The sequence below is a fragment of the Neolamprologus brichardi genome, chromosome 10, assembly GCF_056152115.1.
Source record: "Neolamprologus brichardi isolate AB-2024 chromosome 10, ASM5615211v1, whole genome shotgun sequence".
In the NCBI taxonomy this organism is placed as follows: domain Eukaryota; kingdom Metazoa; phylum Chordata; class Actinopteri; order Cichliformes; family Cichlidae; genus Neolamprologus; species Neolamprologus brichardi.
The window spans coordinates 19,279,741-19,297,465 of NC_142113.1; the positions used below are offsets into that span (position 1 = coordinate 19,279,741).

The following is a 17,725-nucleotide window of genomic DNA, read 5'->3' on the forward strand; positions in this document are numbered from 1 at the left end:
AAGCTTTAATGCTTTGAAAGTTTCCAGTCACACAGGGACAAATCCATCATGTTGACGGACTTTGACGTCAGGAGTGTAATGCTGTTTTTACATTTTTTATTTCTTAACTTTAACTTGCTTGCTCTTGTTACCTTCACAGTGTGGATTGGGCTTTCTTGAATTACGTATACAGCTGCGTCTGGAGAAATTAGAATATTGCAAAAAAAGATTGTGTTTTGTTTCATATATTCTGTATTCATTACACATGAATTGAAATAAATATAGTGATATGTTTATTTGGGCGATTACAGTTTTTAGGTCACGAAAATCCAAAATGCAGCATTACAGAAAGTGTATCCTTTGGTGTAGTGTAGTACATTCAACTGCAGTCACTTGGAAAACTGCTGACTTAGCAGTTTTCCAGATGACAATGCTTGACCCTTCACAACGAGAGTAAGCTACATAAGGTTACTGCTGAAAAAGCTGGCTGTTTGCAGAGTGGTGTACCAAACCGTATTAGTGAAAAGTTCACTGGAATGGGATGACCATAGCCTTCATGAATAGTCACAAAGAGTAGTCTCAGGCTGTTGTCAATCTCACCACTAGGGCTGCCACGATTAGTCGACTAGTCACGATTAAGTCGACGCGTCGTTTGAAGCTTTGTAAGATCCCAAAAGACGCACGAATAAGTAGTAGGATTTAAGAGTGTAATAACGGACTGAAACAGAAGATGGCAGCACTGCATGTACAAGGATGCCAGCTGCCGTTAAACCCTGGAGAAGAAGAATCTGTGTCCCAGGGCCTTTCTCAATATGCGTACTTGTGCGTACTTGCGTTCTCGTGTACTCGTGTTACGTCATCAGTCGGAGACCAAGTACTGTTCCAATTCCAAGTACGCATCAAGCCGAGAACGCGAAAAAGTCCCGGATGTGTTCTCGCTCCGCCCGTTTTATCGAGCATGCATCGGCGGTGACTTGTGTGGACTTGGTACAGCTAAATATCCCAGAATGCATTTCGTCCAAAACTCAAATGTGGCAATGGCGGACAAGCGGGACTAAAAACCTTTAAATATTACTCTTTCTGGGTCACAAAATAAACTTTTAAGTTCTTTTCAAGCGAGAATGTAGTTGTGTAAACTTCAAATATCTGCTCGATTTATCAAGATATCATATATTTCCAAACGAGCTCCGATGTTTTCGGAGACGTCTGTGACCCGCCAGCTCCATAGCAGACAGCGAGGTCGAGGATTATTACAGCCGGCGAGAACAGCGGACTCCCGGCACATCGTTTTCAACCCCCCCCCCGCGGTCTTTTCGCTACTCAGGTTAAACAAACCCCAAACCCCAGTAGCTGTCTAATGTATTGAGTGTCCACTAAAATAAAAATAAAAGCGTTACAGTAGCATGACCAATTATGCAAATTAGGTGATGACGTCATTTAGCGACTTCTAGCGACTTTTAGGACAACCAATAGCGATTTTTCTTACTGAGGAGTTGGCAACACTGGTCCCAGAATTCATAGCACAGCCCAGCTCAGTTTCCAACAATGGCGGCAGCTAGTTAGTTTTAATATTACTCTTATTATTCTTTCTGGGTCACAAAATAAACGTTTAACATATTTTCAGGCGAGAATGTAGCTGTATAAACCTCAAATATCTGCTCAGTTTATCAAGACACCACATATTTTCAAAAGCGCTCCGATGTTTTCAGAGACGTCTGTAACCCACTAGCTCGATAGCTAGCCGGGGGCAAGGCTCACTAGAGCCCGTGAGAACACCGGACTCCCGGCAAATCGTTTTCAAACCCACCGCCGTCTTTCGCTACTCAGGTTAAATATATATAAGTCACTTAGATAACTTCAAAATGTTATTGTTTGGCTTTTTTTTAGTATTTTATTTGTTCCTGAGTAAATCGGTTTGGCTGAGATTAAAGTTACAGTTTTTACACAGCTGAATAAACGTCAAGCAGACAACTGATTATCAGAAGTGTGAGATGCTCGAGAATATACTATATTTTAGATAGCAAGGAGTTTATTAAACTCTCCCTAACTTATTAAACTTCACTGAAACTTTATTTTTAGTTAGCACATACCTTAAACACTTAAAGCTGTAAGCTAATGATAGTTATATAAGAGCAGATGCATGCTGGTGCAATAAGCTGTACATTTTACGTCCAATGGATGCATGATCTGATTAGTCGACTAATCGCAAAAATAATCGGTGACTAGTCGACTATCAAAATAATCGTTTGTGGCAGCCCTACTCATCACGCAGATGTCTTCAGGAAAGGAGGTACAACTGTTGCATTGCTAATATCAGTGATGTAAAGCCACTACTAAACCAGAGATGGTGTCAGAAGGGTCTTAGTGTACTAAGGAAAAGGAACTGGAGTGGTTCAAAGTCCTCTTTTTAGTTGAAAGTACATTTTGCATTTCATTTGTAAATCAAGGTCAAAGAGTCTACTTGAAGAGTAAGGAGGCACAGAGTCCAAGGTGTTTGAAGTCCAGTGTGAAGTTTCCACAGTCTGTGATAATTTGGGTGCCGTGTCATCTGCTGGTTTTGGTGGAGGTTGGTCAGGTGTGTTTAATCAAAGTCCAAAGTCAATGCGGGCGTAAAACAGGACATTTTGAAGTACGTCATACTTTGCCAAAAGCTTTGCTGACCATGTTATTACTGTGCTTCACTGACCAGCCAACTCGCCTGACCTGAACCACACAGAGAATCTATGGGGTATTTTCAAGAGGAAGATGAGGAAAATCCCAAAATCCAGATGAGCTGAAGGCAGCAAGCGATCTGGAATTTAGTAACACCTCAGCTTTGCCACAAGCGCCACTCCAATGCAGTAAAAGGAGCCCCAACATTTTTTATCTAATCGTGGAATAATAATCTGAGATACTGGATTTCTGAGCATTAAGAGCTGCAAGCCATCATCTTCAAAATTAAATTAAAAAAAAGGCTTGAAATATTTCACTTTGTATGTAATTAATATGCAATGTAATACGCTATATGAAAGGGAAATTGCTGAAAAATCAGGAAATCACAAAGTACAAATAACTGACAGGGAGTTAGAAAAGAAAAGTTACATTTAATTCTATAAACAAAAAGGCTGTATTTTCCTGTCCTGTAAGAAAATAACCAGAATTTCTTATTAAATTCATGTCAGAATTCATACACAGCATGGCCGAGTCTGAATATGGCCATGCCAGTAAAGCCATTATCACTGAACTGAACCCACAAAATGCACGATGAAAGCAATCCTTACTGCTAAACATCACAGGATCATAATGTGATTGAAGGCTTCTTATTAAAAACTATCAAAGAAGATTTTCTGTAATCAGACATGGTTCCAGTGATTTTTAGACCTGACTGCTGCTCAGCCTCATTTAAATGTAAGCATTTAGACAAACACAAATCCACAGTCAGTCTTCCATTCATTGTAAACAGAGCAGCTGTAGGCTGTGCCTTGCTATGACTTCATGGATTAGAGTCATGCTTCTCTTGTTTTAGCTGTGGGAGGGAGATAGCGATGCTTACGTATTAGCAGTAAAGCCAAACGCCATTGGATGAGCATGCAAGAACCTTCAAATTGAATGTGTGCCATTTTAAGAGGTGTCATTGCACAGAATTATCAACCTTTTGACCAAAAGCAGAGTGCATCTAAATGTGATGCGCCACTCCTAAAATTTCTAATTAATGAGATTTAGTTCAGACTAGTCTGCTTCATTCCTCGCATTTAATTGGAAGCCACTTACGGGTAGCTTCAAGATCAATGTCGCTTCTAATAAAAATTTCTAATTATGTTTTTGGAGGTGTGGGAAGCCTATAGGGCATAACATTACCAGAAGGGAAGTGGCGCAGATAGAAAATGTGGGAGACTGAGAGCTGATGAGTGGAAAAAGGCAGGCAGAGCCACTCAAGCTACATGTCACTTACAAAGCTGCACTGAGGGATGTTTTTTTCTCGGGGGAGGGCGGGGACCAAGGCCACAGAAGAAGGTGTAAAGAAAGTAGTGAAGAGTGGACTGGATAGAAGTGACAAGGGTTATTAAGAAAAGGTAAAGTCAGGATGAGGGTTGAAAGGTGAGAAATCCTTCTTTTTCTTGTTTTTCTTATTTTTTCCCCTCTTCTTATCCTCTGTCCTGTCCTCTTTTCTGTCTTCTTAGCTGTCTGCCCTGCGTACCACCTACCGTTTCTGTAATTGAAAGGCTTTAAGAAGCTTGTCTCTCGTGCACTCTGAGGCTGCGGCTTTGGTTATAATAATGGAATTCAAATCATTAGCTTATAGTTTGAAGGAATCTAATTTGACATTCTACCTGTTTTCCTCCATGTAAGTGTGTGTGTGTGTGTGTGTGTGTGTGTGTGTGTGTGTGTGTGTGTGTGTGTGTGCGCGTGCGCACGGATGCAAGCATACAAGCTATTTCTAATTAATGTAGCAATGTGTGTGTTGGGGTTTGGGGACAAGCATTAAAGTTGGCATGTGCAGCCACGTCAATTATGTGAAGTAGATTTTCACTTGGTTGCCCTTCCACATACAAATTTTAATTGCATTTAGGTGCCAGAAGGTGACACAGGGATTTGGTGTGATAAGAATGAAAACTATTTTCAGAGCTATGTGTGTGTGTGTGTTAATGTTTCTGAATCTTTAGGTAAGTGTGCACACATATTTTTGCGTTGTAGTGTGTCTGTTTTTATGTGCAGCGTTAGTCATGCTACTCTTCCAGGCGCTCCTCAGTGTGCTTAAGGTTAAGACTTTGCCCTAAGGCTTTTGTGTATGCACTGGAATACTGAGGGAGAGAATAAAACACAAAGGGAGAACCGGAAAGATGATGACAAATGCAGTGGGATTTATTTAGAGTGGTCTAGTTTTGTGGGAATCACTATGGTTCAGATCGCGATGACCTCTGTCCGCTCATTGTCTGTAGCATCTGCCAACATTAGGAGTCCTCAACAACCCCGTGCTCTCAAAAAGCATCCTGTTTTCTCTTCTCTTGTTACGTCCACCCTTCTACCACCTTCCCCACTCATCGCCTTTCCACCTCTCCAGCCTTCCAGCGCTCCAATCTGCCCAAGTCTGCAAAACGTGATGAGGCAGGCGGAAAATGGGAGTGGAGTGTTGAGGGGGAGAGCGGTGTTGCTAACGGGAGGAATTCTCCTAATTAAAAAAAAAAAAAAAGCCTTACTAAGTGTTCAAGAGGGGTTCTTGCCGTGTGGCATGTGTACTGGGTAGATGGATGGGTGGACAGATTATGAGGCTGTGAGTCAGTGTTAGCTAGAGGGGGAAAAAGTGTCAAAGAGCTCTAAGTCTGACTGGCAGTATCTGTAGAGGTCATGAGGACAGAGGACATCATCAACCCTCTCATGAGCGACGCTGTGAACACAACGGCCTTTTCACATTCCATGCTCTTACTAAACACTTTACAGCGAGTGTGGGCTGTATAACGAAGGAACAGCATTGCTCTGTCAGCGTGTGTGTGTGTGTGTGTGTGTGTGTGTGTGTGTGTGTGTGTGTGTGTGTGTGTGTGTGTGTGTGTGTGTGTGTGTGTGTGTGTGCTCGCGCGAATTTGGCCAGCATCCTAGAAAGAGTCTTTGATAGACTCATTTAGGCCAACATTAGTAATGAGTCTGGCCCAGCTCTAGCTTGTAGTTGTTGTTTAGAATGCATTTTAAAGCATTTCATTTTAAATTCTGGCTTCAATTCCAACATCTTGTTTAAGACCTGTTCTCCTGATAGAAGAAATACCCTCTGGTGAATCAAGGAAAAAAAAAATTTCTGTGGTTTTTCCAAGCATGTGCAGGTATATCACATTCATCACCCCGTGCTTAACCGCGCGTATGTTTGCATGCAGGCACGTCCACGTGCGTGCCTTTTCCCAACGAGATGCAGTTCCTGTGCTGTGTGCATTCTTTATATTTATATTTATGGAAATCAAATGCCGAGCGTCTCCACAGGATGAGAGAATAGCCTTTTCCCCCCATAGAATTAGCATTTCTTTCCTTTTTAGCTGTTGATTTTACCAGTGTGAGTTCTGCTGCCTAAGGAGCTAATATCTGTTTAAATTACAGCAATATCGCTGCATTTTAATTTGATGCTGTTTGACTGTGTACACTTTAATTTAAATTCCTAACAGAAGGAAGTTCGGCTCATTGTATGTGTATTGCAAATGCACAAGTTTGGGTCTTTGCATATAACCTTGCACCGCAGCCGTGTGTATATGTCAGCATGCTTGTGCGCGCGCATACATTAGCACATTAGCACTATTTCAAAACTAGAGAGGAAGAGAGAAAGAGATCCGTCTCATCTTGCATTTATTATGCAAAGAATTCTCAAACTCCCTCTGCTCTCTTTTTAAACAGTTCCAAGATTGTTTGGAAGTCAAATAGAGATGTGTAAACAGCATGCATCTACCAGCTGGGCCAACTTGTTGGCAACAGTTTTACAGTTGATGCCAAATTTGATCTGAGTATTTTTATTTTATTTAGTATTTCTCTTTCACCCTCTTTACAACTGTCCGCTCTGAAAGGTCCACTTTTATTCCTCTCGATCTCACATTTCTTTTGGATTTTATCGTTTAATTTCATCACTTGAACACAAAAGAATACTTACAATATTTCGATGAAAACAACACATCCACTGAGGGTTATTCACCTGGACCGCTGATGAATGTTTCTTTTAATGTGCCGCTCAATATAAAAGAAAAGTTTTAAAACATTCCAAAGTTCTAAGCAGCCTCATTCAATAGAAAAGTTGTAATGTCTACAGTAAAGGTTGTCTGTCTTTGTAAATATATTAATGCAGCTTCCTAAGCTAAGAGCTCCTCGGTTATCTGTTGCAAGTGAATGAATTGAGAAGTCAAACCTTCATTTTGCTGTGTCACTTTTCTATGCACGGGTTTGGACACATCACATATTTTGAAGTGAAAAGAAGTAAACAGAGCTCCTGCAGCAAACTTCAAATTTATACGCTAATATTAGTGCACTCCTTTTTTCTTTATCAGTTTAAAAATCACAAACAGTAAAAGTGATTGTGCATCAGTGCTGCTTTATAGAAGCTAACTTATTTTTAGCTTCACTCTCTTGATTGACTGCGTGATATTTGCATACAGATTTTGGTATTTGTTGAATTATTCCACTCCTGTGTTCTGTTGTTTTTTGTTTGTTTGTCGTTTTTTTTTTTTTTAAATGCTGCTCCTTTTTTTTGAAAGATTACATGTTCAGTTCCCGAATGACGTAGCAGTCCATGTTTCCTACTGATAACTTGTTTTGTGTAAGTCTTGTTTACGCATCAACACTGCACAAGGGAAAGGTGCATCACCTCTTCGCTGTCAGCTAAACCTTCCTCAAGCTCTTTTGTAGTGATATGGGAGGTTTGTTTGTCTTTTGTGGTTAGCTTCAGTTTTAGATCTTTTGTCAGCTGCCTTAAAGCAGCCTGCAGTTGTTAATTGCTACCACAAAATGTAAAGAATTATAGAATGACAAAGCACTGGAAATGTCATCAGCTGTCAGTTTGTAATGATTACTGTTGACCTGTCTTATAAGTCCTGTTGAGTCAGGACTATTTTTATAACTTTATTAAAGAACAGTGCATTTATATTTACAATTATTTGTTTAGACTTTTGTTTCAAACTTTTGTACAGATCTGGGTTTTTTTTTTCAGTGTTCATACGCATACCTTTAACTTTAATCTTGGCTCAAGAGTCTACAAGATGATGTAACGGTTTTATTCAACTCTAGAACTCCAAAAAAAAAAAAAAAAAGCAATCAGATGGCTTTGCTCTGAAAGCTTGAATGAAAGGAGGCAAATATGAGCCAGCTACAAGGACGGCTACAGTTAATTTCTTGTTTTAACATCTGCCAGCTCTGCAAACATTCAAAGGAGAACGCTGCCAGTTAAACAGGAAAACTAAATGATCCATAACACGGGCACTGACTATTATTCTGCCATGAGTTCCTTTCTCCTCCAGCTGTATGCTGTCAATTTGCCATATTTTTACTGACACCGACTTAAATTATGCTTTTGAGGACTGGTGTTAATTAGCTGGTGAAACAATGCTAGATTGTCTCCCGGTTCCAGCAGGAATAGTTTGACTGTTGCAAAAATTGCACATTAAATGCAAAGTTCTTAAAACAAGTCTCGGGTGATTTGGTTGATTTGCCACATTCACATTTAATATGGAAGAGTAATAGACTGAAAAATATAATAGACAAAATGCAATTAAACTGCTGCTGGTTAGCACAGCACCTTCAGATTAACCGCAGCTTCCGAGACAATCCGATTGCAGCAATATGATTTGGTGTTTATAGCAATCGAGCTCAACCCCTGTAATAAGATAAATATGTTTTTGTGTTCCATTTTCAGGCACAGTATTTCAGCTGCGTGGCGACAGTGCTGTACATTCGTAAGGAGAATTGTCTGTACCAAGCTTGTCCATCTGCAGACTGCAACAAGAAGGTCATCGACCAGCAGAACGGGCTGTACCGCTGCGAAAAGTGTAACAAAGAGTTCCCCAACTTTAAATACAGACTCTTACTTTCTGTAAGTGTGCACATCAATAGTGGTTGTTATACATACTGTGATGAGAATTATTGTAACCTACGTGAATATGCATGACCACACATACACATATAAATGATCTGTCGCCCACTCATCATCTCGGCCTGTTCCTCTCTCAGGCCAACTTAGCTGACTTCGGGGATAACCAGTGGGTGACGTGCTTCCAGGAGACAGCTGAGGCCCTGTTGGGTCACAGCGCAGAAACTCTCGGACATCTCAGAGACACAGTAAGACACATAGGCAGACAAGAAAATTGCCTTTGCAATTTTACCAGAAGGTCTAACTGTAAAAGACTTCTTCCTGTGCTTCGTGATGTTGTATTTCCCTTGTTTTTTGTTTCTAAGGATGAAGCTGCCTTCGATGAAGTCTTCCAGAAAGCCAACTTCACAACTCACATCTTTAAAAACAGAGTCAAGCTAGAGACCTACAACGTAAGTGGCTAAAAACTGCTGTGCAATATAAAGTGGTACAGTGCAATACAATTTAGCAGCAGAGCAGAATATACTGGTACACACTAGTGCTCATCATTGTCCTATAAGCATTCTTTCAGTGATCCTGGAGAAATATTCAACCCTGATTGGCTAGTGTCACAAACAGCCGTATTATCGCTATATTCAACAAATACACCAGCAAGCATCTTATTTCCCCAATACGGCAATAATAGGCTTTTAAAATACACAAAAGGTTTGCACACAAGTCACATTGTTGTAGAAGTTAGTAAATGGTTTAATTCCAGGTCAGTTTCACAATAAAAAGCAGCTACAATACACAGATGTGTTTGTGCGAGCTGTTTCTTTTATATGACAGCGACCAATTACAATTACGTAATTGTTTTGGGAAATTACAACATTTGCTGCTTATCAACTCCACAGCCACACATGATAATAATAATAATAATGGATTGCATTTATATAGCGCTTTTCGAGAACCTCAAAGCGCTGTACAATTCCACTATTCATTCACTCTCACATTCACACACTGGTGGAGGCAAGCTACAGTTGTAGCCACAGCTGAGTCTCTTTGTTAGATCCCAGCACTCCCTTACAGGTCTCATACTAACCAGGAGGCCTTTGGTTTGAATCCAAACCCCTCCAGTCTGCATGTCGAAGTGTCTTTGGTGCTTCGATACTTGTATAAAGCCTAATTGTTATATATATATATGATATAAGGAAAAGCTTGTAGTTTTAGCAATGGAAGGTATTTACTGATCAGCAGGATCCTTAAGGATGAAATTAAAAGAGGCGATATGAAGTGTTAGTGCTGACATAAACCACAATTTAACCAGCTGTGTTAACAGAGGCTTCATTTACCCAAGCATAATTGGCACTTTTCTTTATGAAGTCACGTAGAAATGAACAAATTTTCAAATTCTCATTAATGTAAAGACATATAACAGAAAAAAATATTTCTTCTTAGATTGAGGGAACATGCATTATTTTTGTCAATAATAACCTATTGCAGTGCATTAATGAATGATCTGCATGCCATTCATGAGTTTGTTAAAGCACTCATCATCAGATATTGTCTTCCACTCGGTTGCACTGCAGACCCAAGCATGTAAGGCTACATATGCAGTTGTGGTGTGAATGAGACACGGCGGGTCCAGGGATCATAGGTTTGAGCCATTTTATTCAATATTTGTCACACCACAATACCCGCCAACCCCTGAGTCCCCGTGTTTTTAACTAGGCAGGCGTGTTTAAGAATGCCGCGCAGGTGCGTCCGCCCTCCCTGCACGGCACCGCAGACCACGCCCCACCACAGCAGTATAATCACGACATGCTGTCAGTCACGTAACATGAATCCGAACTCATTTCAATTAGTATAAGAGTGACAGGGGAGTTGTTTTATAGCCAGTGCACTTTGGATAACAGAAAACAAATACAGCTGTGAATTCATTTCTCTTAATTAGTCGCTAATTAGCATTTAGCTATTGTCTTTCTAAGCCTAATTAGCGTAATTATTCAGAGTCTAATTTGCTGCTGGGGGCACATACCGAGAGTCTGAGTGGAATGATTGAGATGTAGGATGAGCTCTGAATGGTCTGTGTCCTGACCTCGAGAAAATCTACAAGGAAAACTATGCAGAGTTCATAAACCATAAACCATAAAGTGAGGAAAGTCTAACTTCACCAACAATAATGTTTATTTCAGTAAAGAGTGCTCTTTATGTGGAAAGCGGAGGCAACTGTTTATGCTAAATGTCAGCATATCACGTCTACTTGCCAGCCTGAAGTTAGAGGAGCAAATGCTGGAGGCTGCAGTTTCCATTATATTGAACAATGCAGACGCTTTGGTCAGAACAAATGGCATTTTGATGATTTTGCTTTTCTTACAGCCCTACCACCGGTGGGGCTTAAAATGCCATCCTCAGGGCTGCATTACAGAAGGAGTCATAGTTTTTCAAAACAAACACTACTTCACCTTGGGAGTATGAACATTTTGTGTAAATTATCCACTGAGAACCATCAATGTCCAAAGGAAATTTCAAGGTAATCTGGGCTCAAATTGTGAGACAGAGAAAAGGGGAGTCATCGCAGTTCAGAGGGCCCTGGCTGGCAGCAAATGGAAATGAAAAATTGAAAACATGTCAACAGTGTTTTAGACACAGTTTAAATGATCTACTGAACAACTAAGCAGCTTTCAGAACAGCTAACTGAGCAATCAGGGTTTTTTTTTCACCCTGAACGCAAATGCAGGCACAGTAAGCGCTTGTCATTACAGGCGCTATTTTGCCATGCATGTCTGTGTTTGAGGCAGAGACTGATACAGATTTATTCATGTAATTCAGTGCTCTGGTTATTCAGTTAATTCAACAATATTAAAAATAAATGAATTGCAGTTTGCACTTAATAAAAAGAAAATCATTGATCACCTGTTAATTATGCATCAAAGGTGATACTGTGGAGAGACATAGAGCATTTTCACAACATGTTTTTTCAAGACCACAAATACATTTTTTTTTAAACTTTTTAGGTAAATACTTATTTTTCTATTGCAGGATGTGTCAGGAAGAGTTCAAGACAAATAGGAGCACTTTTTTGATCGTTTCAGTTTTCAACAAAGTAGATATAATGAGCTCAGAATAGAAACGTGTTCTACATAAGGCTTATCACTGTATTCAGACATTTTTTCCGTCTGCATTTGGCACAGCCTGCGATTTCGAAACACGAGCTGTTCACTTTGTCTTTCTACCGAAGCCTTCATTCTTACACACTTGTGTGACACAAGGCAAAAAGTCCTACCGCATTGTTTTCACAAAAATAGAACAACGCAATGAAATGTCAGAACCTAATAAGATTAATGAAGTTGTAAAGTGTGTGCTTTGTCACTTGTCATAACAGAGACACGCAGAGAGAGAACGACCTGGCTTAGGATCATATTTTAAGGTTTGTCTTATTTTTAGGAACAGAAGCGAGATGACAAACTACCAGGTTTTTGACTTAACAAGCACAATGTGCTCACATGTTTTTGTTCAGTCATCAACTCTACCAGTGTACTATCTATCTATCAGTCACTCTTCCTATTTAGACCATTATCCTGTTTAGACAAGGTTATGATAAATTCTTTTCTTTCTCTCACAAAGGTAATTCATATTATATAATCGCCTATTTTAGGAAAATACTATTTTAAAAAAGGTCCCGGCCAGTAAAAGCATATATATATTGGCCAAGAAATGAGATCTAGAAGTAAAAAGGAGACCCTTAAAACCATCTCATGAGTCTTGGCACTACTTAGTTTGACCACCAGGGGGCAGTCCTGAAGAATGTAAGCATGTAAATAAAAAGCTACACATCTTAGCTAAATCTGTTTATTTCATGTGGAAGAAAAAAATGTTTGATATGTTTTAATATCAGATTTCTTAAGCATATAAGTCACCCTAACATTATCAACCTCTGAAGGCCTATAATTTGTGTAGTTGTGTCTACGTTTTCTAGAGATTTGAGAAAATTGAAGGTAACGTTTCAAAGAACCTTGAGTCCATTGTGTTCTTCAATCAGTTCTTGAACAACGGGCAGTGTGGCATAGCCAGTTTTTCCTGATGGGGGAAATCACTGAGTTGTACCTGGTCTATAGCAGTGTTATGGACCCATGTGGAATGCTCAGAGCATTCACCAGAGCAACACACTCACCAAAAGCAAACACCAGCACTGACGTTATTTCCCAAAGTAAATAGCACACGAGGGATTTAAAGGAAAACAGGACTCATCAGACCAGATGACCTCCTTTCAGTTTGTTTAAGGCTTCTTTTGTTGCGTGACGATGGGTAAGGTTAGTTTTAGGGCTGTGGCAGCCGTCACGATGTGGCCAAAGTGCTCTGATTTTCAAATCCAGCAAACTGACTCTTTAATCCCAGGACCGTAATGTATATGTTTTTGTAAGTAAACAAATATTATTCACACATAAGCATTCCAATTGCTAACTTTTGTATATGTAAGTTTTTTTGTGATTAATGAGAATTACAGAGAAGCCACAATAATTGTTTAAATATGGTGATGACGGTGCTGAAGAGCATCAGTCTCTTTTAGCTCTGCTTTAAAGGTGACAGCTGTGTGAAGAATGATAATTGAGAGTTTAAGAATGAAGGTCAGACTCCCTCTGTCCCCCTTCTTACCTGGCTAATCTCTACATGAGGAAGACGTGATTGACATTTTGTTTTGTTTTTTTCAAAAATTGCAGAAATTGCTTAAGGCAACTTGACATACCCCTCTGTTGGGGGTGTAGTCTCTGAAAGCTTTGGGGTTTGCCAGGTTTTTCACATTTGGCATTTAACAAATATTATATTAAGAATAGATTACTTTGCTCAAGTGAGCTCTGAAAACAGAAAGTACAAGAAGCAAAGCAGTAACTGATAAAATTGGCCTGCTTTTATACTTTACGACAGGTATAAAAGTGGGAGACTCTTATACAGATGTTGTGATGATAAATGTGCATTTATCATCACAACATCTGGTCTATATTCACAACCAGGTAAACAAATTTGCAAATCCTTCACACGATGAAAAAGTCCAACGCAGCTGGCAACAGACGTAAATAAAAATGTAAATGCTGTATTTAAATAAAGTTCTGTCTTAACTGTCTGCCGACTTTCATTAAGGTGGTGCCTTACAAAGGCAGGAGCATGTGCAGTGAATCAGAAACTAGTGCTCCAGAACTGAGTGCAGTAGAGGCTCATCTTCCTCTCCTACACACACACAATTCACAACATGGTGAATTGGATTTACGGAGCACTAAAGAGCGCTGTTTACACATAATCTTTTAATTTGCATTTGTTTAAAAGACAATCCAAAGAAATGTGTATCTGATTTCAAACCAGTACTCAGATGTGATAATTAAGTTCAAGTCTTAGTCTTTGAATCTGTTCCAGGCTGGCTGATTATTCATCTTAAATATGTGTTGCTGTATTAGTGCACATATATCTGTGCTTGTGTCAGAGTCCAAGTGCATCAGTCTGAAGTGAATACATTGATTGTGTCTCATTGAATCTATTAGTGTCATTGGAGATCTGTTTTTCTTTCCCTGTTTTAACAGACAGGCCATTCAGAGCCAAGTACACTCTTAACACAGCATTCACACCACATTACACTCAGACCTTTTTGCTGTCCTTGAGTGTGGAAAAAGTTTTCAGAAAATTCTGAAAGAGAGAGAGAGAGAGATTGTTTCCAAGGAGCCAGACTTTCTAGACACTTGTGTTCCTGGGCAATAGTTTTCCAGTGTTTTCTTGCAAATAGGCCAAAATAGTCCTTTTGACCCAAAAGTCCTACAGTAGAATTTAACAGAAGGTGGTTGGTGACCTTGTCAGAGGCTTAATTCACTTTCAGACAAGTTTTAAGAATCCTTTATCAAGGTTGCCTTGCATATACATTTTACTGGATATATGGGAGAAAAAATGGTACCAGGATTTATCCTATTCATTTCAGTTCCATAAAACCTATTGTGTGAATGTGTTAAGATATTCTTGACCTAAGTGCTGGATTGTTAATGAATAATATTTCTCTGCAGGTAGTTTTGGGTTATTTTTTTGCTCAGTACAGTACAGCATCTTAATTATTCTCTTTGAAGATGTAGCATCAGTAAGTGTAAATGTTTATTGGCTAGTTGTGCGCTGTACTTTTGCATGTGTGTGTGTTCTGTTTTTTTCTTTTTGTCTACACATCCAGAAGTGCTGGTATTTATTCCTTCAGGGAAGAACCCCACTTCAGCGCACCGCCTGAAATTGAGTTAGAGAACAAGGGTGAATGTTTGGCTACGAAGTAATTGTTTTCTCCAGATGCGATTGCAGTATTAGTCTGCGCATATTAAATTACCAAGCCTTCTTCCTCTCAGTACCCTACCATTTGGAAAACCATTATTTTTAAATAAGTTGTCACCTTTTGTCAAGTGGAACCTCCGATTCAAACCCCCCTTCCCCCCACGTATTGTTTAATTTGCCTGAGGTAGATGCAAATTGAAAATACGAGTAGAAGTGTGGAATCAACGTGTGAACAAATGTTCAATCCTAGATGCTGCTTATCCTAAGTGAATTGCTAATTGTCTCTGGATTAATCCCTTTAATAATTGTCACTGATTATGATAGAAAAGAGCTTTTGACTTTATGCTTTCACTGGAAATCATGCCATTGTTTGATGGTACAGAATCTGACTTACTGATGGTGACTCTTACTGCAAACAGTTGAGACAACTTACATCTGCGTACACAATTATCGATCTCAATTGTTGTTGTGTTTGTGAAAGTACAAACACGCATTCACACCGATGGGTAATTTAGAATCTCCAGTTAACCTAACCAGCATGTCTTTGATCTGTGGGAGGAGGAAACCCACGCAGGCACACCGAGAACATGCAAACTTCACACAGAAGCTGGCCTGTGGATCCAGGAAGCCTCAAGCTACGAGGCACTAAACACTGTAGCTCTGTATAATATGGCAGATTAGAATATGTTTTTATGGATATCATTTTTATTAATATGAAGGGAACAGGTGGAACATCCTTCTTTTTGCTTACTTTTGTAAATGACATGGAAAGTGTCACCTTTCCTGCTCTGCTTCCCGCCTTGGGGCCACATAGGGTCATTTTATAATCACACAGTACATTGGGTTTGAGTAATCACACGAGTTTTTGCTAAATATTGCTGAAGTGATCGTGCAGTAGCCAGTGTTTGTGTTCTTGTTTATGTTGGAAGCCTTTTATTTTTTATTTTTTTTAGTCTTGCGACAGTCAGGACTCAGTCTGACTTACTGAATTTACACCGTTTGAGGTGAAATGCTTAAATTCATCATCAGAGGTGTCTGGTTCCCAAAGAGAGCGCTTTGATGACAAGATTTGCTTACATCATGGGGGGAAAAAAGCCGCTCTCGTTTTCTTACATTTGTGAGATTTTCCAACGTATCAAAACAGAAGAAGCAGGCAATGCAAATTAAAATCAACATATTAAATACCATGTAAATTATGCAGCTCAGCTCGAGATGACTAACGACATCATGGCTCACACTTGCCAAAGGATCTGAAATTAGACCATACAATAAAATCTACTGGCCTTGCGGCTTTTTGCATAGATTTTGAGAAGAAGGTTGTTGGTACAAGTCTGAGCTGACAGCAAAGCTCTGTCAATAGCAGGAAGTTTCAGTCCTAAAGCAGACTTTCCACCGCTTGGGTCTTAATTGGTTCAGTAGATTAATGATTATGTGCAGTCTTGAATCGTGCTGATCACAGAGGTTAAAGTTGTTGTTTCCTTACCCGATGCTGTGCACTGAACTCAAACTCTCTGTTTCCTCCACAGGATGAGAGTCGAGTGAAGGTAACTGTAATGGAAGTCCAGCCGGTCGACCACAGAGAATACAGCCGGAGACTCCTGCAAAACATCTACAAATTGGCTAGATGAACTTAGTCCCACCCATTCAAATGTCTGTCTGGTCATTAAACGCATCTTTCGCCATTCTGCGACCAGTGTCCGACTTTTTCCCACCTGCGAGATAACAGCATATCAGGCTGAGACAGGAGAGGGGGCGGCCAGTGATTCATCTAAATGGCAGCCAAACAAAAGACTGATATTTAGCAAATGACTTCCTTCACAGAGCGGAGGGAAAAAAGGCAAAAAGATCTGATGGAAGTGACTTCCAGCTTTATTTTAATGGCAATTTAACTTTGTGTTTTCAGTTTAAAGAATTTTTACCGTGTCCTGCTTACATTTTCACGTCTTACGCATCATGTAAATACTATGATCGTAGTGTTTTCTTTTTTCTTCATCAACGTGACTTATTTCTTCGGTTTTGTACTGGTGATGCTCAGTGTTAGTTGAGTAAGACGTAGATGAGTCACATTTATTTAATCTTTGTTTTTTGTTTTTTTTCTTCAAACAGAGTCTTGGAAAAAATGCGTGGGGGATGCACGTGCTTAAGCTGCATTCACAGCGTGCGCCTTGTTCTTAAAAGATAACTTGGGTGTGTGTGCGTGTGCGTTTGTGTTTGGTTTCCTTTTGTGCTTCCAAGAAATGTCAGACAAGAAAAAAACAGGCATTAAAAGGACATTAAAATAGAAAGTGTCTTTGTCTTTATCTGTGTTGTCTAAACAGGTAGGCTTATAAAACGGAAAATTGCATTTGCTGGGAGATCAGAAAATATTATATTTTTTAGAGATATTAAACACCTGGATTTCTTTCTGAAATATTGTAAGGTTTTCACCTCACAGGATAAGGTGACCTGAGGCAGCTGGCGTGCTTTGTAAATAATCAAATTGAAAGCTAAAAGTTTTAGGAAGGAGACGGACATTTTTCTGTGGCGTTTTATCTCAAGAACCAAAAAGGGCACTGGAAATATTATATATATACAATATTTTGCCTGACAGTTTAGGAAAAATACTCTCATACTGTGACTGGCGTGGCCATGAGACAGGTGGGTGAATGCAGTGATTAAAAGTCACACTCGGTTCACTGATAAATCAGGCATTTCAGTTCGAAATTACTTTCAAATTAAATGTCTCTATCAATATTAGAGAGTCCTTTTTGCTCACTGAGTATGCATTAAGACACTAGAAAGCAAGGGAAGTGCTTCAGTGGCATTCCTCCAGTAAGGTGTGGCTCAAGGCCATGACACTGATTTATGTTGGCAGCATGCTGCCTGCTCCCTCCTCTCCCAAGCACCAGCAGTAACATCTCCCGCCTGCTGCCTGCCATGTGTGGAGATTTGGGAGATTATAATGCA

General features: G+C 39.7%; 1 protein-coding gene across 1 annotated transcript in view; it reads left to right on the forward strand.

Annotated features, from left to right (window-relative positions):
* The window catches only part of LOC102785766 (replication protein A 70 kDa DNA-binding subunit-like), a 45,551-nt gene extending 28,487 nt beyond the window's left edge, over positions 1-17,064 (forward strand). Inside the window, exons 14-17 of the mRNA XM_087847354.1 lie at positions 8,333-8,509; positions 8,647-8,754; positions 8,872-8,958; positions 16,306-17,064. Coding sequence (XP_087703480.1) covers positions 8,333-8,509; positions 8,647-8,754; positions 8,872-8,958; positions 16,306-16,407 — 474 coding nt within the window. The 3' untranslated portion in view covers positions 16,408-17,064. The remainder of the gene's footprint in view (positions 1-8,332; positions 8,510-8,646; positions 8,755-8,871; positions 8,959-16,305) is intronic.
* The last annotated feature ends 661 nt before the right edge of the window (positions 17,065-17,725 follow it).